The sequence below is a fragment of the Lotus japonicus genome, chromosome 2, assembly GCF_012489685.1.
Source record: "Lotus japonicus ecotype B-129 chromosome 2, LjGifu_v1.2".
Taxonomy (NCBI): domain Eukaryota; kingdom Viridiplantae; phylum Streptophyta; class Magnoliopsida; order Fabales; family Fabaceae; genus Lotus; species Lotus japonicus.
In genome coordinates, this window is record NC_080042.1 from 46,112,364 (window position 1) to 46,126,836 (window position 14,473).

The window sequence follows — 14,473 nt, forward strand, 5'->3', positions numbered from 1 at the left end:
ATAGTAACAATTGGCAACACCATCACCTCCTTCATGTGAGCCATGCGGAGCAACAGGGCATGAGACCAGCTGAGCTATTTCTTTTCATGAGACAAACTTTCTTTTGGACCAAAGTTTACTGAGATACCATTCAATTGAACAAAGAATGAGACTACACAATTATCATAATTCATAAGCATAGGCACAGAGCTCTAGTGGTGTGTCAAGCCAAATTAGTGAAGCGGAAATTGGAAAGGGCCATGCTAGCATTGCAAAACACTTGCATTCTTCACTTCCAAAAGAATCAAAGCTTTCATCACCAAAAATTCAAAAGGAGAAAAAAGTCAAGCTTCTTTGCTTTTCCAACCCAAAGCTGCTAACTTTTCTGAACCTGCAATCACCAAGAGGAATCAAAAGTACTAGTCTCCATGGTGAAATCCTTGTGATGTACCTGCATGATCTTGGACTTGAAAGAAGACAAAGAACTCATTGTGAAGCATTAGATTATGATATATGATATCTCTGATTCTTACTGTAAATTTGATATTCCTAGCTAATACATCATTTTGGTAATGTTTTAAGACACATATACTAAAATTGAAACAGGGAAATCACAACACCATTGCTATTGGCTACCAATCAAGGAATGGTCAAATCACATCTCAAAATACATTTGACGTATTTTGGCTTGTTTTGGGGACGAAATCCACAGGACACTTGGTGAAATTCACAAATGAGACAGGGAATGTTAAAAGAGACAACTCGAAAGAAGAAGAAAATAAAGAAAGTAAGCTGCCACAATCCCAATCCACCCTCCTCCTCTTTAGATTGAAAGAATCAAGCAAGAAAAATGAGAGATAAACCAAACTTTTTCTTTACTTTCATCATCATTTTAAATATTTTTTTATAAAACTTTTTTTTACGGTTCATATTTTTTATAAATGGAAATAAGATAATATTAAATGAATTTAGAAGATAATTCAACAAATATGTCAAAAGTTCACATACTTGGCATGCGTCTTGTCTCATGTAAAGTGCTTTTCACACAACATTGTGATACTAAATAAATAGTGAGATCTATCATGTAAAAATTCACATAACATAGTCATATACTAAAAGGAGTTGTCTAACCCCTAAAATGGTTGTCTAAATGACTCATGATAAAGTTTGAGTTAAAGAACCCATCATCAAATCACATTGGACATAAGTGAGTTGAAATTTCTATATTTTATTTATTAATTCATTTCTAACTCATTTATCTCCAATGTGATTGGATGATGAGCTATTTAACCCAAACTTTATTACGGGTCATTTAGACAACCCCTAAAATTGTATCTAAAAAGATCCTCTCCATCCTTTCAAAAAAAAAAAGATCCTCTCCATTTTTAATTAGTTAAAAGTTAGTACTATTAAATTTTATTTTTTTTGAAAGTTAGTACTATTAAAATTAAAACTTAAAAAAAAATTCATTCTTTAGATCATTAATTAAGACAATGTGAGCATTCATCGAAAAATTAAGACAATATAAGCTAAGCATTACTATACATGCATTTGATTTCAAAATCTCAGTAAAGATAAGAAGAAGATTTCCTTGATTTAGATTTATACTGCTCCAAAATTTATGCTATCAATTAAAAAATATTATTTTTTGAATTTCAAAATCTGAAGACTAAATATTATCTCAAATAAATGAAACATTTTTCAAATAAAAGATAAATTTTGACCGAAGAAAAATAAATTACTTAATTTTAATTTAGATCTTTTAGTATTAGATAAAGATAAATAAAATAAAATATAGAAAATCAAGAAGAAGATTTATTTTGATTCTTTCTCGATATATTTAGGATATCTAGAACTATTACATTAATTAAATGATCAACCTAAACCACAAGTACACTTCTTAAATAAAGCATCAGGTTTACAAGCATATAAATATATAAGTAACCATCCTACCCTCCTTTTCTAAAACACACGATTCAGAGTTTATTGAATCTCTCTCAAACTGAACATGTCACCAACCACGGCTAGTTCAAGAATATCAAAGAAGGCAAGGAAGAAGAGAAGACACGCCGGAAATAATGAGCAACATTCTTCTATTGTTGCTATAAGATCACTTCCAAGAGATTTGTTAGTAGAGGTGATTGCAAGTGTAGCTTCTCATTCTTTCATTGATCTTCACAACCTGAAAAAGTGTTCCAAAGATCTTCTTGATGCCACGGAGGATAACTATGTTTGGCAACGAGTTTCTTTAGAGACTTTTCCTTTGGTCCAATGGCATCCGAACGACAAGAAGCTATCTTTTTTGGAGCGCTGCAAGAGAAGCAAAAACATCGAGAGCCTGTATAGAGAAGGGTTGCGAGAATACTTCAACCACGGAAAGATCGATGGTCTCGATACCTTGAAGGCGGCCGCTCAAAAGGGTCACAAGGAAGCAAAATACGTGTACGGCATGATTTCTTTATGCTCCCAAGACGACGCGTCAAGAAAACAAGGTCTCGAGCACATGCGTTTCCTCAGAAACTCTAAGAGCGTCGTAAGCTCCAGGAAGAAAGTAAAATTCTTTCTAGGTTCTCTATGGAAAAATGCAACGGTGGCGCGCAATGAAAGCCCTCTATGCAATTTCAAGAACACATGCCAAGGATGGAGAGTGAAGAATGACAAATGGGTCTTACTCGAGGAGGACGACGATGATATTAGCTCATGCAAATATTGCAGATGGGATCACGAGTTGAATTTTTTTTACAAGATGCTAAATGTTTGATTATTTAGTGTAAATTTTCTTGTTAGTTGTGAACAAGAATTGAGTTGTTATATATGGAATTGATGGTTTTTCAATATCATTGGGGTTTTTCTTTCTTTTCTTGAAGGAAACATCTCGAATCTTCTTTGCTCACACTTCATATTTCTTTCCTTAGAGACCAAGTTGTGTAGTGTTTGTTTCTGAGAATCACGATTGAAAGAAAATCGAAAACCTTCAATCACAGTCATGGAAGTGAGAATTGGGAGAAGGGTTTCAAGAGGAATGCTTCCACTCCTCGCTCTTCACACCTTCGCCGAGTACTACCGATCTGATCGGAAACCGCCAGTCACCGCCGCACTCATCGCCGCCAACACCCTCATCCACCTCCGTCCCTCTTTCCTAGAGCCCTTCATCCCCCCAATCGACCAAGTCTGGTTCAATCCACACCTCATCGTCAAGGTAATTCATCGATTAACTCTCTGAATTCCTCTGAATTGATTCAATCAATTAACGATTCAACACCATTTTTCTCCAGAACAAGGATCTGAAGCGGTTCTTCTTGTCGGCGTTCTACCACATCGGAGAGCCTCACCTTGTATACAACATGCTATCGCTTCTCTGGAAAGGGATGCAGTTGGAAACCGCCATGGGAAGCGCGGAGTTTGCTTCCATGGTGGCTTCCTTGCTTGCTCTGTCACAAGGCGTCACTCTGTTACTCTCCAAATCGCTGCTTCTCTTCTTCGATTACGGAAGGCCGTATTACTATGAATACGCTGTTGGATTCTCCGGCGTGCTCTTCGCGTTGAAGGTGGTTCTGAACTCGCAATCGGAGAATTTCACCCAGGTTTACGGCGTGATCGTGCCGTCGCGTTACGCTGCTTGGGCGGAGCTTTTTCTGATTCAAATGTTTGTTCCCGGTGTGTCGTTTCTCGGCCATCTCGGTGGGATCCTCGCCGGGCTTCTGTACTTGAGGTTGAGGGGCGGGTATTCCGGTTCTGATCCGGTGGTTTCTCTGATGAGGGGGGTCGGTGCTGCGGTTAACTGGCCTTTGAGGTTTCTGCGTCGGTTGTTTCGGAGTCGGCGGGGGAGGATCTCCGGCAGGGGAGCTGTGGGTGGTGATCGGACGGGAAGAAATGCTTGGAGGTGTCAGGCGTGTACGTTTGACAATTGGGGTTTGTTGAATGAGTGTGAGATGTGTGGGACGAGAAGGGGTGGGAGTGGTGGGTTGGCTTCTTTTCCGAGGAGCCGTCGCGATTCTGATGGGCTTCCGGTGGATGAATTGCGTCGCCGGAGAATTGATAGATTTGCTAGGTGATGGTAGTGGTGGTTTTGATTGATCATGCTCCAGGTTCTAGCAGATAGTTCAAAATGGATATGGAAAATTCATACACATTACTAGCATGTTTTGTTTATACTTTATAGCTTCAGATTATTCATCACTGAGTTTTCGAATTACGGTTGGATATGCAAAATTCATACACATCACACCATTTTAATTTAGGACATGAGTTTGTTAGCTATGATGAAGTCATTGGATGGGCCATTCATGGCTGATTCTGCATCCAGTTACGTCAGTTGAGCAATATACACACATTGGTTATTTTCATCAAAGATTAAGATTTGTTTGACTCTTATGTATCTAATGTGGTGAACCAGTTTTGTTTTATCTTTCTGTTTTTCACCCTTTTGTTATGCGGGATACTTGTCTGCTTGTTCCTCTTCTTTCTCTATTACTCCCTCCGTTCCAGAAAGTTTGTAGTTATGGACCTTCTTTCAATATTCCAAAATGTTTATTGTTTTAGAAAACCAATGTATATTTTGCTAATTTTTTCCACCTATACGCTCATTTTTTCCACCGGTGGTAGTTGAGTACTTGTTTTTCTTTAAAAGAAATAACTCAACTAAGAAAAACAAGTACTCAACTACCACCAGCAGTGCAGGTGCTTTCATCTTCCTCCTCAAAAGAACATGAATCACCACAAATAGTTAAAGCTATATAATCACAAGTCTTTTTTACTCATGTGATTCTAGTTCATGGACATAACAAACAGTCACATTTACCACTGCTTTGAATCTTCTCAAAATCTACTTCGAGCTTGACAGCAATAAACTTTTAATATTGCTAAAAATTACCCAGTTAAATGACCAAATTTGAATGTTTAGTTACTATGCTATTGGCACTACATTACACCTGAAAATTTAAACGCAACACTAAAACAAACTCGTTAGCAAAAGCACCTTGCATGATCAGAACAGTTATTTCTAGCCGTCAACAACACAAACAAAATTTTAACAAATTCACTGCTTAAAAAGTCTCTCCAGTAATTCCTCATTTTAAATTGACCAGGGCGTCCAAAGTCGGAAGGTAAACTGTAAATAGTTCAGAGTGACAGTTCTGTTGCTACAATTTAGTGTTTCCACTATTTAATCAAGTGGAAGTGGTGACTCTCCCACTATTTGTCTTGCTAGCTATTTTCTTTCTTCTGTTTTGCACTAGCTGTGTAGAGAACTTTGTAGCCAACAATACTGGGAAACAGATCACGAAGACACCTTCCAAACAAATGATGGAATAGGTAGAATTAAACAACTCGCAAGCATCTGATAGAGCTCTTAGTGAGGGTGGGACCACAGCCAATGAGACCAGGCCCAAAGGATGGAAAGTATATGTGAGAAAGAATAAGAGAGGGGAATCTTAGGAGGGTGAGCTGGCACAAGTTAGTTACGGCCTTTGCGGGTAGGAAGGGTGTGAGAGGTGCGTAAGGCTGAGTGGAGATTCTCATATAAGCTTTCTGTTAGAATGAGAAGGAGGATGATGAGAAATAGGTTGTTAAGAGTAGAGTGAAGAGAGTCTCTTCTTCTACAGGAGTCTTACTCTGGGGCAATAGCAGTAGCTATTGCATTTCTGTTTCTTCTTTTTCAGTATTAATCAAAGTGTTTCCTTATTCTCATACCTTGTTCTCTATTTCTGTATTTTGGTTTTCATCAAATTGGTCCGACCTGCCGGATCATTTACGAGACGGAAGCCAGCGTTCATCTTCGTTGAATCTGACAACGAATGCCACCAGCGAAGAAGAAGATGGAAGCGAAGGTAGCAGCACTGGAAACTGAAGTGGCAAATCTCCGATCAACTCTTGTCACTAGCGGAGAACAATCAGGCTCGCTTGATTGATCTTTTAACCCAGAAATTATCCAAGCAGACTCAGGAGCAAGATGATTCGGGGAGTGTGCGAAATCTAGACACACCAGCAAGATCTGGAGCTGAGAAGGGAAGTCCATCTGGTGTATCTGGTTGGACTAAGCTCGATGGAGGACAGTTGGATGAATTCCGCAAGTCTGCCAAGAAGGTAGAGCTTCCTCTTTTCAATGGAGAAGACCCGGCGGGTTGGATTGCCCGTGCTGAGGTCTACTTCCATGTCATGGGTACAAGCCCAGAAGTCAAGGTGAACTTGGCTCACTTATGCATGGAAGGATCCACGATCCATTATTTCAACTCTTTGCTGCACTTGGACCCCGGATTAACCTGGGAACGACTCACCAATGAGTTGTTGGAGCGCTATGGCACCGCCAACAAGGGTGACGTCTTCGAACAGCTCTCGGATCTCCAGCAACAGGGGACCGTTGACGATTATGTGGTTGATTTCGAGCGTTTGCTCTCGCAGACGCCAAATCTGCCCGATGAACAGTACTTTGGGTACTTCATCCATGGGTTGCGTGAGGACATTCGAGCACGGGTTCGCAGTATGCGGGCTCTGACGACGCTACCTCGTTCACGATTGATTCCTCTAGCTCGGGCAATAGAGACAGAGCTCCACGGAGCGGGTCGCAGCTCAACCGGGTCAAAAAACGGAGGCCCACGATATGGATATGGATCGGGGTCATATAACCGACCGGCCCACCAAACAGCATCAGGCCCAGTTCTAGCGGGTCGTGACTCAACCCAAGGTTGGGTAATGGTGAAGAACCGAGATGACAAAGGAGATCGACGTGAAGACAAGCGTCCCACCCATCGCGACAAAGGGATAAGGCATCTGCCATATCAAGAGCTCCTTGACCGGCGTCAGAAGGGGCTCTGCTTCAAATGCGGCAGCAAGTACCACCCACTTCACCAGTGCCCCGACAAGCAACTCCGCATCATGTTGATAGAGGAAGGAGACGACGGAGGAGAAGAGGGGAATATGTCGCTGGAAGCAGAAGAGGACGACGCGGCGGCTGTGGACGGTGAGCTAAGCATCATGAAATTGGGAGCCGAGCCACTTCAAGCCCACACGATGAAGCTGCAGGGAACAGTCCAGGGCGTTCCAATCCTCATCTTGGTTGATAGCGGGGCAACGCACAATTTCTTGTCCAAACGAGTAGCAACAGCGATGGGGTGGGAAATTCAAGCCACACCAGAGATGCGAATTCTGTTGGGAGATGGAAGCAAGGTGATGGCCAGCGGTAAGGTTGAACATGTGGGAGTGGAAATTGGTGATTACACAACCACGGTAGAGACAATCCTATTTGATTTGGATGGTATTGACTTGGTTTTGGGAGTAACGTGGCTGATTACCCTTGGAGACATGCTAGTCAATTGGGGGAGACAAACCATGAAATTTCAGCTTGCTGGGAAGTGGTTCTTTTTGCAAGGACAGAAGGGAATACAACATAAACAGTGGGCTTTGCAGAGCATTTTTGGCCAAAATGAGGAGCACGAAGGTGAGAGCAAAGAGCTGCAAGCAGCGCATACTACTAAGAACACCAAAGAAGTTTCAGGACTCTCTGAGAAACAGCTTCATCAGTTGGAATCACTCCTCAGTCGTTTCGAGGACATTTTTATGGAGACCATGGGATTACCTCCAAGGCGGCAGAAAGATCACCAGATTAATCTTGTAGCAGGACAAGGGCCGGTGAATGTGAGGCCATACAGGTACTCCCATCACCATAAGGACGAGATAGAAAAACAAGTCAGGGACATGTTGAAATCAGGAATCATTAGACACAGTCAAAGCGCCTTCTCCAGCCCCGTCATCTTAGTGAAGAAAAAGGATGGGTCATGGCGCATGTGTGTGGACTACCGCGAGTTGAACAAGGCAACGATCCCTGACAAATTCCCAATTCCAGTGATAGACGAGTTATTGGATGAACTTCATGGGGCTCGCTACTTCTCCAAGCTTGACCTCAAGTCGGGTTATCACCAAGTGTTGGTGAAAGAGGAAGATGTACACAAAACTGCATTCCGTACCCACGAAGGGCACTATGAATACCTTGTGATGCCCTTCGGTTTGATGAATGCCCCTTCCACTTTTCAAGCGTTGATGAATGAAGTCTTCCGTGACCTTTTGCGTCGGAGTGTACTTGTTTTCTTCGATGACATCCTCGTGTACAGCTCGGATTGGGATCTGCACTTGCAACATTTGACCATGGTTTTTGAGAGACTACGTGCACAGCGTTTGGTGGCGAATCGTAAAAAGTGCACTTTTGCCCAGAATTCTGTAGAGTATCTGGGTCATGTGGTTTCACAGGAGGGAGTGGCAATGGACCCTAGCAAGGTGCAAAGCATCACCTCATGGCCAGTACCTAAGAATGTAAAAGGGGTACGTGGTTTTCTCGGGTTGACTGGATACTATCGCAAGTTTGTGCGAGATTATGGTAAGATCGCTAGGCCACTGACTGAACTTACAAAAAAAGAAGGTTTCAAATGGACTTCACAAGCTCAGCAGGCATTTGACACACTCAAAGCACGAATGGTGACTGAACCTGTACTTGCATTACCAAATTTCTCTCAACCTTTCACTATAGAGAGTGATGCTTCCGGGAATGGGGTAGGAGCCATACTTCTCCAGCAAGGCAGACCCATAGCCTACTTTAGTAAAGCCTTGAGTGCTCGCAATCTGTCCAAATCTGCTTATGAGAAAGAATTGATGGCCATCGTTCTAGCAGTGCAACATTGGCGACCATATTTGTTGGGGAGACAGTTTACTGTATATACTGATCAAAAGAGTCTACGCCAATTGCTCCACCAAAGAATCACAACCGTAGACCAGCAGAATTGGGCCGCCAAGCTCCTAGGATATCGTTTTGACATTGTGTACAAACCCGGCCCAACGAATAAGGGAGCAGATGCTTTGTCTCGTAGATTTGAAGACGGTGAATTCCAGTCCATTGTCTCCTATCCTCAATGGTCAGAAGGCAAAGAATTGGTTCACGAGGCCCATCAAGATGCTAAGTTGGCCTCGATCATTGCTGCGATACAATTGGATCCTTCCAGTAAACCTGGCTATACTTATGATCAGGGGGTTTTGTATTATGAAAATCGCCTTGTAATCTCTGCTTCATCTCGCTGGATCCCTCAACTCCTCAGCGAATTTCATGCCACACCGCAGGGTGGGCATTCGGGTTTCTACCGCACATATCGCAGGATTGCTGCAAATATGTATTGGATTGGCATGAAGGGGAGGGTTCAACAGTTTGTCAAGGCCTGTGATGTGTGTCAAAGGCAAAAATACTTAGCTACCTCACCAGGGGGTCTGCTCCAACCGCTACCAATTCCGGAGAAGATATGGGATGAGCTTTCCATGGATTTCATAACAGGTTTGCCCAAGGTCAGAGGAACTGATACAGTGTTTGTGGTGGTTGATCGACTGTCCAAGTATGCACATTTCATTCCTTTGCGCCACCCTTTCTCTGCCAGAGGTGTGGCAGAAGCTTTTGCCAAAGAGGTCGTGCGTTTACATGGAGTTCCTCGATCCATAGTAAGCGACCGGGACCCCATCTTTGTCAGCAACTTCTGGGTTGAGCTTTTTAAGTTACAAGGGACACATCTGACTATGAGTACCGCGTACCATCCTGAGACGGATGGACAAACTGAAGTCATTAATCGTTGCTTAGAGACGTATCTTCGTTGTTTCATCGCGGACCAACCGCGCACATGGCTCTACTGGCTACCCTGGGCGGAGTATTGGTACAATACCACCTACCATGCGTCCACGGGAGTGACTCCTTTCGAGGTAGTCTATGGTCGTGCCCCTCCCACCTTGCTCCGTTTTACTGTTGGGGAAACGAAAGTGGAAGCTGTAGCTCGAGAGCTGTTGGACAGAGATGAGGCACTGCGTCAATTGAAAAGTCACCTCCTTCGAGCTCAAGGATATATGAAATCTCAGGCTGATAAGAAGCGCACAGAGAAGCACTTCGACGTGGGTGAGTGGGTCTTTGTGAAACTTCGACCCCACCGCCAACAATCTGTGGCACAACGCATCAACCCAAAGCTATCCCCACGGTATTATGGCCCTTTTGAAGTGCTTGAGCGCATAGGAGCTGTGGCTTACAAGCTTCGCCTTCCCCAAACATCTCGCATCCATCCCGTGTTTCATGTGTCTCTTCTAAAGAAAGCAATCGGGAATTATCAGGTTGAGAAAGAACTTCCAGAGGGCCTTGCGGGAGAATTGCCACCATCAGTGGAACCCAGCACGGTGCTCGCTGCCCGCACCATCCAACAACAAGGGGAAACTGTGAAGCAATATCTCGTTCAGTGGAATGGCAAGTCTGCAGATGAAGCCACTTGGGAAGATGAGTTGACTATTTTAAATCAGTTTCCCGCCTTCAACCTTGAGGACAAGGTTGTTCCTCAAGCCGGTGGAATTGATAGAGCTCTTAGTGAGGGTGGGACCACAGCCAATGAGACCAGGCCCAAAGGATGGAAAGTATATGTGAGAAAGAATAAGAGAGGGGAATCTTAGGAGGGTGAGCTGGCACAAGTTAGTTACGACCTTTGCGGGTAGGAAGGGTGTGAGAGGTGCGTAAGGCTGAGTGGAGATTCTCATATAAGCTTTCTGTTAGAATGAGAAGGAGGATGATGAGAAATAGGTTGTTAAGAGTAGAGTGAAGAGAGTCTCTTCTTCTACAGGAGTCTTACTCTGGGGCAATAGCAGTAGCTATTGCATTTCTGTTTCTTCTTTTTCAGTATTAATCAAAGTGTTTCCTTATTCTCATACCTTGTTCTCTATTTCTGTATTTTGGTTTTCATCAGCATCTAACGAAATAGAGATCATTTTAAGCAGATAAATGTCAAAGTTCCCACAGTACAAATTACAAAATACCACGACCGTTGCACATATCAAGTTTCAGACTCAAAAGCCAATCACTTTTCAAGTAAATGCTACTCTTCCATGGCATCTCCTCCTTCAATCACTTCCACCTTCTCCTTCAACGGGGTAATCTTTGTTAAGAGAACCTCTGCAACAGTCAAATATAATAAAATATTAGAGCCTATACATAATACTTTAAAATGGAATATATTTCATACTGTTTAATCAGCTAGAATGAAAGGTAGAAAGGGTCTTATATAACTTCAGCTATTAAAAGAATGGTACTTCACAACATCATATTCCCAAGATTGTCAAATTTTTCAGATGGTGAGAAGATTTTAAATGCAAACATGACTGCAAATAATGACACAATTCTAAGCCAAAAAAGAATAATTTGGTTTATTGTGGTCTCATGTGAATTAGCATAGTTCGTAACAGACCAGTCTTTTTGCTGAAAGTAAAGCCTTTTGGATTGACATATGTACGAGGATTTGGCGTGAGGTGATTCCTGAGATATTCCTTATGTCCCTGTGAATAAAAAGTGAAGAATTTGCATAGAAAAAGTTAGATTCACCCCCCTCAAACAATAACTTTTAGTATTGGGTTTCAATGCACTAACCTTCGTTATCACACAAACATCAACATTACTTCCACTTCCCAAGTCATTAAACACACCAGCACATATTGCCTCGACAACTATTTTTACTCCTTCATCCCTCTGCACCACACCAGAATGTTAACATTTATACAGACTTAAGCTACAAACACAACCAGTATCATCAATTATAACAATTACAATGCACCTCTTGATATTGAGACTCAATTGACATATTAGTTTCATTTTAAAAACAGGTTTAAGTAACAGTTGAAAGAATCCTAAGAGATATACATGTCTAGAAAGTTTCAACGGCATCATTCCTCATAATTATTTTCTGAAGAGATATATTGAAGAGAACATGATTTCTGAGCCTTAATATTGATCACTTACAGTCAAGCTTTCCTTGTATTTAGACTCAAATACAGACATTGCAGCAAGTGAACCGGAACCCATGGTGGCAAACGGGAGAGTGTCAGTTGAACCATGTGGATAAATCTGCACAAAATGTCATAAATAGTCATGAGAATCAAATTATATGCATTCAAAACAAGGAAAATTAAGTATAAATGAAAATTTTAGGCAATGAACTAACAGTATGCAAATGAGGGCCAGTAATATCAACTCCACCAAGAACTAAGGCAGCTGAGACATGACCTTGGTAGCTGCAGAATAATTTTAAGAGTCAGATCAGAATCAGTGTTTGATACAAAGAGCAAATTCACTTGAGATGTAAAGTCTAAAACTCAACTTGAAGAGGTGTCTCTTAAGAAGGGTCAGTGCTGTAACAACTCTTGATTCTCGACCAGTATGGTAGCGATGAAGTTGCAGTTGTGAGCTAACCATATCTGCAGTAAATACGACTCATTTTCAGTAGTATGACCATATTACAAGACCAAAACCTAAACAACATCCATATTCAACTATGCACAAGGCATGAAGTAATAACGTAATAAGATGCATTTCAAAATATACCTGTTACAGCCTCTGTATCAGCAGCAGTTCCTGCACCACAACAATATATGTTGGGTGCCATATAGTGAATTTTCTCACAGTTTTTATCAGCAACTATGGGTCCTTCAGTTGCTCTAGTATCTGCTCCTAGAATTACACCATCCTGAGGCAAATTTATTACGTAGGAAACGTCAAAACTATATGATAGTCAGGGACAGAACCAGAAAAAAGGCGCAGGGAGCAAAAATTTAACACATTAAACTAAACCAACAATAGCTTATAGGAGTAGGTAGTCTAAATTTTTAAGGGGTGGAAAACACATCATTTGAATACCATTCTATGAAGGAAATTTATAGGCGACTACCCCATTTTCAATGTACTTGGTTCCGACCCTAATACTAACAGTAATAGAAAGAGGGGTTACCACATTAACGATAAGCTAACAGAAAGCTATAATACTACACACTATCTCTTAGTACACAGGACCATTTCATAAGAACACAATCTGCAGACAAGGGAACTCAATTTCAAATTAGCCATACAAAAGGTGCATATGAACACAAAACAAGAAGCAGATAAGATGAAGTATAAGCCATTCATTCAGACCTGAAATACTAAACCAACAATAGTCGTCCCAGTCTTCAAAAACGACGGTCCCTTAAGGCCATTCTTTTGAAGCATCGCATTTCTTCTGCAGTTATCAAAACTGAAGCCACCCTTAGGAGGAAGATCCACAGTCTTAGACATTCTCAAAATCCCAAATCAAATCTACCCTGCAAAACGAGGTCAATCAAAAAGCTAAATCTCGCGATTGACAATACTCACATCACAGCAACGATTTAAGAGAAATCACAAAACAAATCGAAGCTAGATAGATAGTAAAATTATCTAGGGTTTCCGAAAGGAGATGAAATTGAAATTGAAACTTGAAATTGAGAGAGAACAGAACTTTACCTCAATGAGAACGAGTACGAGCGATTTGTTGAAATCTCTGAGTGAGAGCGAACGGTGACGCTGGTTGTTAAATCTAAATCTCTCAGTGTTGATCGTGTTTGACAAGAAAAATTAATACTCAGAAAAACAAAAGAGGCCGTGTTTTTTTGTACGAAAATAAGGCCGTGTTCGTCGAATGGGCTAGGCCCAACAGATTTTACACTATTTACAAAACTAGTAATGATCTTGATGAAATCTGTAATGTCAAAATCTCTTTATGTATTTTTTTTATTGATTCTTGTGGTAGTATGATCTTAACAGTGTGTGAATGAAATGAAATAAATTTCACAGCGGATAGAAAATAAATTATTGAGAAGCTTGTAAGTGGAATAACTAATTTTAACGAGAGATACCTCATTAACTTACATTAGTTAAAACCTCAATTTTACTCGGAATAAAAAAGCAAACGATTAATATATGGGCATTAGTTTTAACACCCCTCAATTAATCTTCCACCCTCCTTTATGCACTAAAATGTCTCAAATACCCTTAAAATTTAATTTCATTACAAACATATTCCTTTTCCTACCTTATCACTACCATCATCTTTGTTTGTCACACCACCATTCACTTTTACTCTCATCTCATAGTTTTCTTCGTTGCCACTTTTCACACTTAATATATGTGAAAACATTTCATACTTTGTATGTGTGAACTGATGTATGTTGATTCTCTCTTCACCTTCTTTCTTTCGTATTAAATGTTTCACACTCAGTGATTGTGAAAATGTTTCACACTCACTGAGTGTGAAAATGTTTCACAATTAGTAAGTGTGAAAATTTCATTTTATCACTGTTGTTCGTATTTCACACTTTAGAGTGTGAATTTGGTTTGTAGTTCACACTTTGGAGTGAGAAATAGTTGTTTCGTTCACACTCAAAAGTGTGAAATTTACTTGTTTGCGAATTTTTCTTTTTGATTCTTACTGTTTTCCATTTTAGGATAGCTAATCTTGTCTCCTGTGCTCATTGAGAAAGTCGATAATGTGACTGAAGGGGATCATATCAAGGTGGATCATGTGAAAGAACTAGACAATGAAGTGGATGATATGAAAGAATGGGGTCACATATTGAAGGAGGATGAAGATTTAATGAATACAATAGATGACATGAATACATTATCTCCTGTTGTTATGGTAGATTGTACAGA

At 40.9% G+C, this 14,473-nt stretch overlaps 3 protein-coding genes across 3 annotated transcripts; 2 read left to right on the forward strand and 1 right to left on the reverse strand.

Moving 5' to 3' along the window:
• The first annotated feature begins 1,987 nt into the window (after positions 1–1,987).
• Positions 1,988–2,740, forward strand: LOC130736513 (putative F-box protein At1g67623). Its single transcript, XM_057588338.1, has one exon. The coding sequence runs from the start codon at positions 1,988–1,990 to the stop codon at positions 2,738–2,740; it is 753 nt and encodes a 250-aa protein (XP_057444321.1).
• A 50-nt stretch (positions 2,741–2,790) lies between these two features.
• On the forward strand, positions 2,791–4,385 carry LOC130738123 (rhomboid-like protein 14, mitochondrial). The gene is made up of 2 exons (XM_057590038.1): positions 2,791–3,178; positions 3,255–4,385. The coding sequence occupies exons 1-2, from the start codon at positions 2,966–2,968 to the stop codon at positions 4,032–4,034; spliced, it is 993 nt and encodes a 330-aa protein (XP_057446021.1). The 5' UTR covers positions 2,791–2,965; the 3' UTR covers positions 4,035–4,385.
• A 6,343-nt stretch (positions 4,386–10,728) lies between these two features.
• LOC130738124 (proteasome subunit beta type-7-A) lies at positions 10,729–13,422 on the reverse strand. The gene is made up of 9 exons (XM_057590039.1): positions 13,286–13,422; positions 12,938–13,104; positions 12,353–12,494; positions 12,129–12,225; positions 11,973–12,042; positions 11,771–11,875; positions 11,402–11,500; positions 11,223–11,310; positions 10,729–10,930 (listed from the first exon to the last, which is right to left on the reverse strand). The coding sequence occupies exons 2-9, from the start codon at positions 13,076–13,078 to the stop codon at positions 10,854–10,856; spliced, it is 819 nt and encodes a 272-aa protein (XP_057446022.1). The 5' UTR covers positions 13,079–13,104; positions 13,286–13,422; the 3' UTR covers positions 10,729–10,853.
• Between the last annotated feature and the right edge of the window lie 1,051 nt (positions 13,423–14,473).

Coding starts and splice junctions, on each gene's coding strand:
- LOC130736513 (XM_057588338.1), top strand. CDS start 1,988: ATGTCACCAACCACGGCTAGTTCAAGAATATCAAAGAAGGCAAGGAAG.
- LOC130738123 (XM_057590038.1), top strand. CDS start 2,966: ATGGAAGTGAGAATTGGGAGAAGGGTTTCAAGAGGAATGCTTCCACTC. Junction 3,179..3,254: donor ATCCACACCTCATCGTCAAG/GTAATTCATCGA, acceptor ATTTTTCTCCAG/AACAAGGATCTGAAGCGGTT.
- LOC130738124 (XM_057590039.1), bottom strand. CDS start 13,078: ATGTCTAAGACTGTGGATCTTCCTCCTAAGGGTGGCTTCAGTTTTGAT. Junction 12,226..12,352: donor TGATACAGAGGCTGTAACAG/GTATATTTTGAA, acceptor TATTTACTGCAG/ATATGGTTAGCTCACAACTG. Junction 11,876..11,972: donor CTGGCCCTCATTTGCATACT/GTTAGTTCATTG, acceptor CATTTTGTGCAG/ATTTATCCACATGGTTCAAC.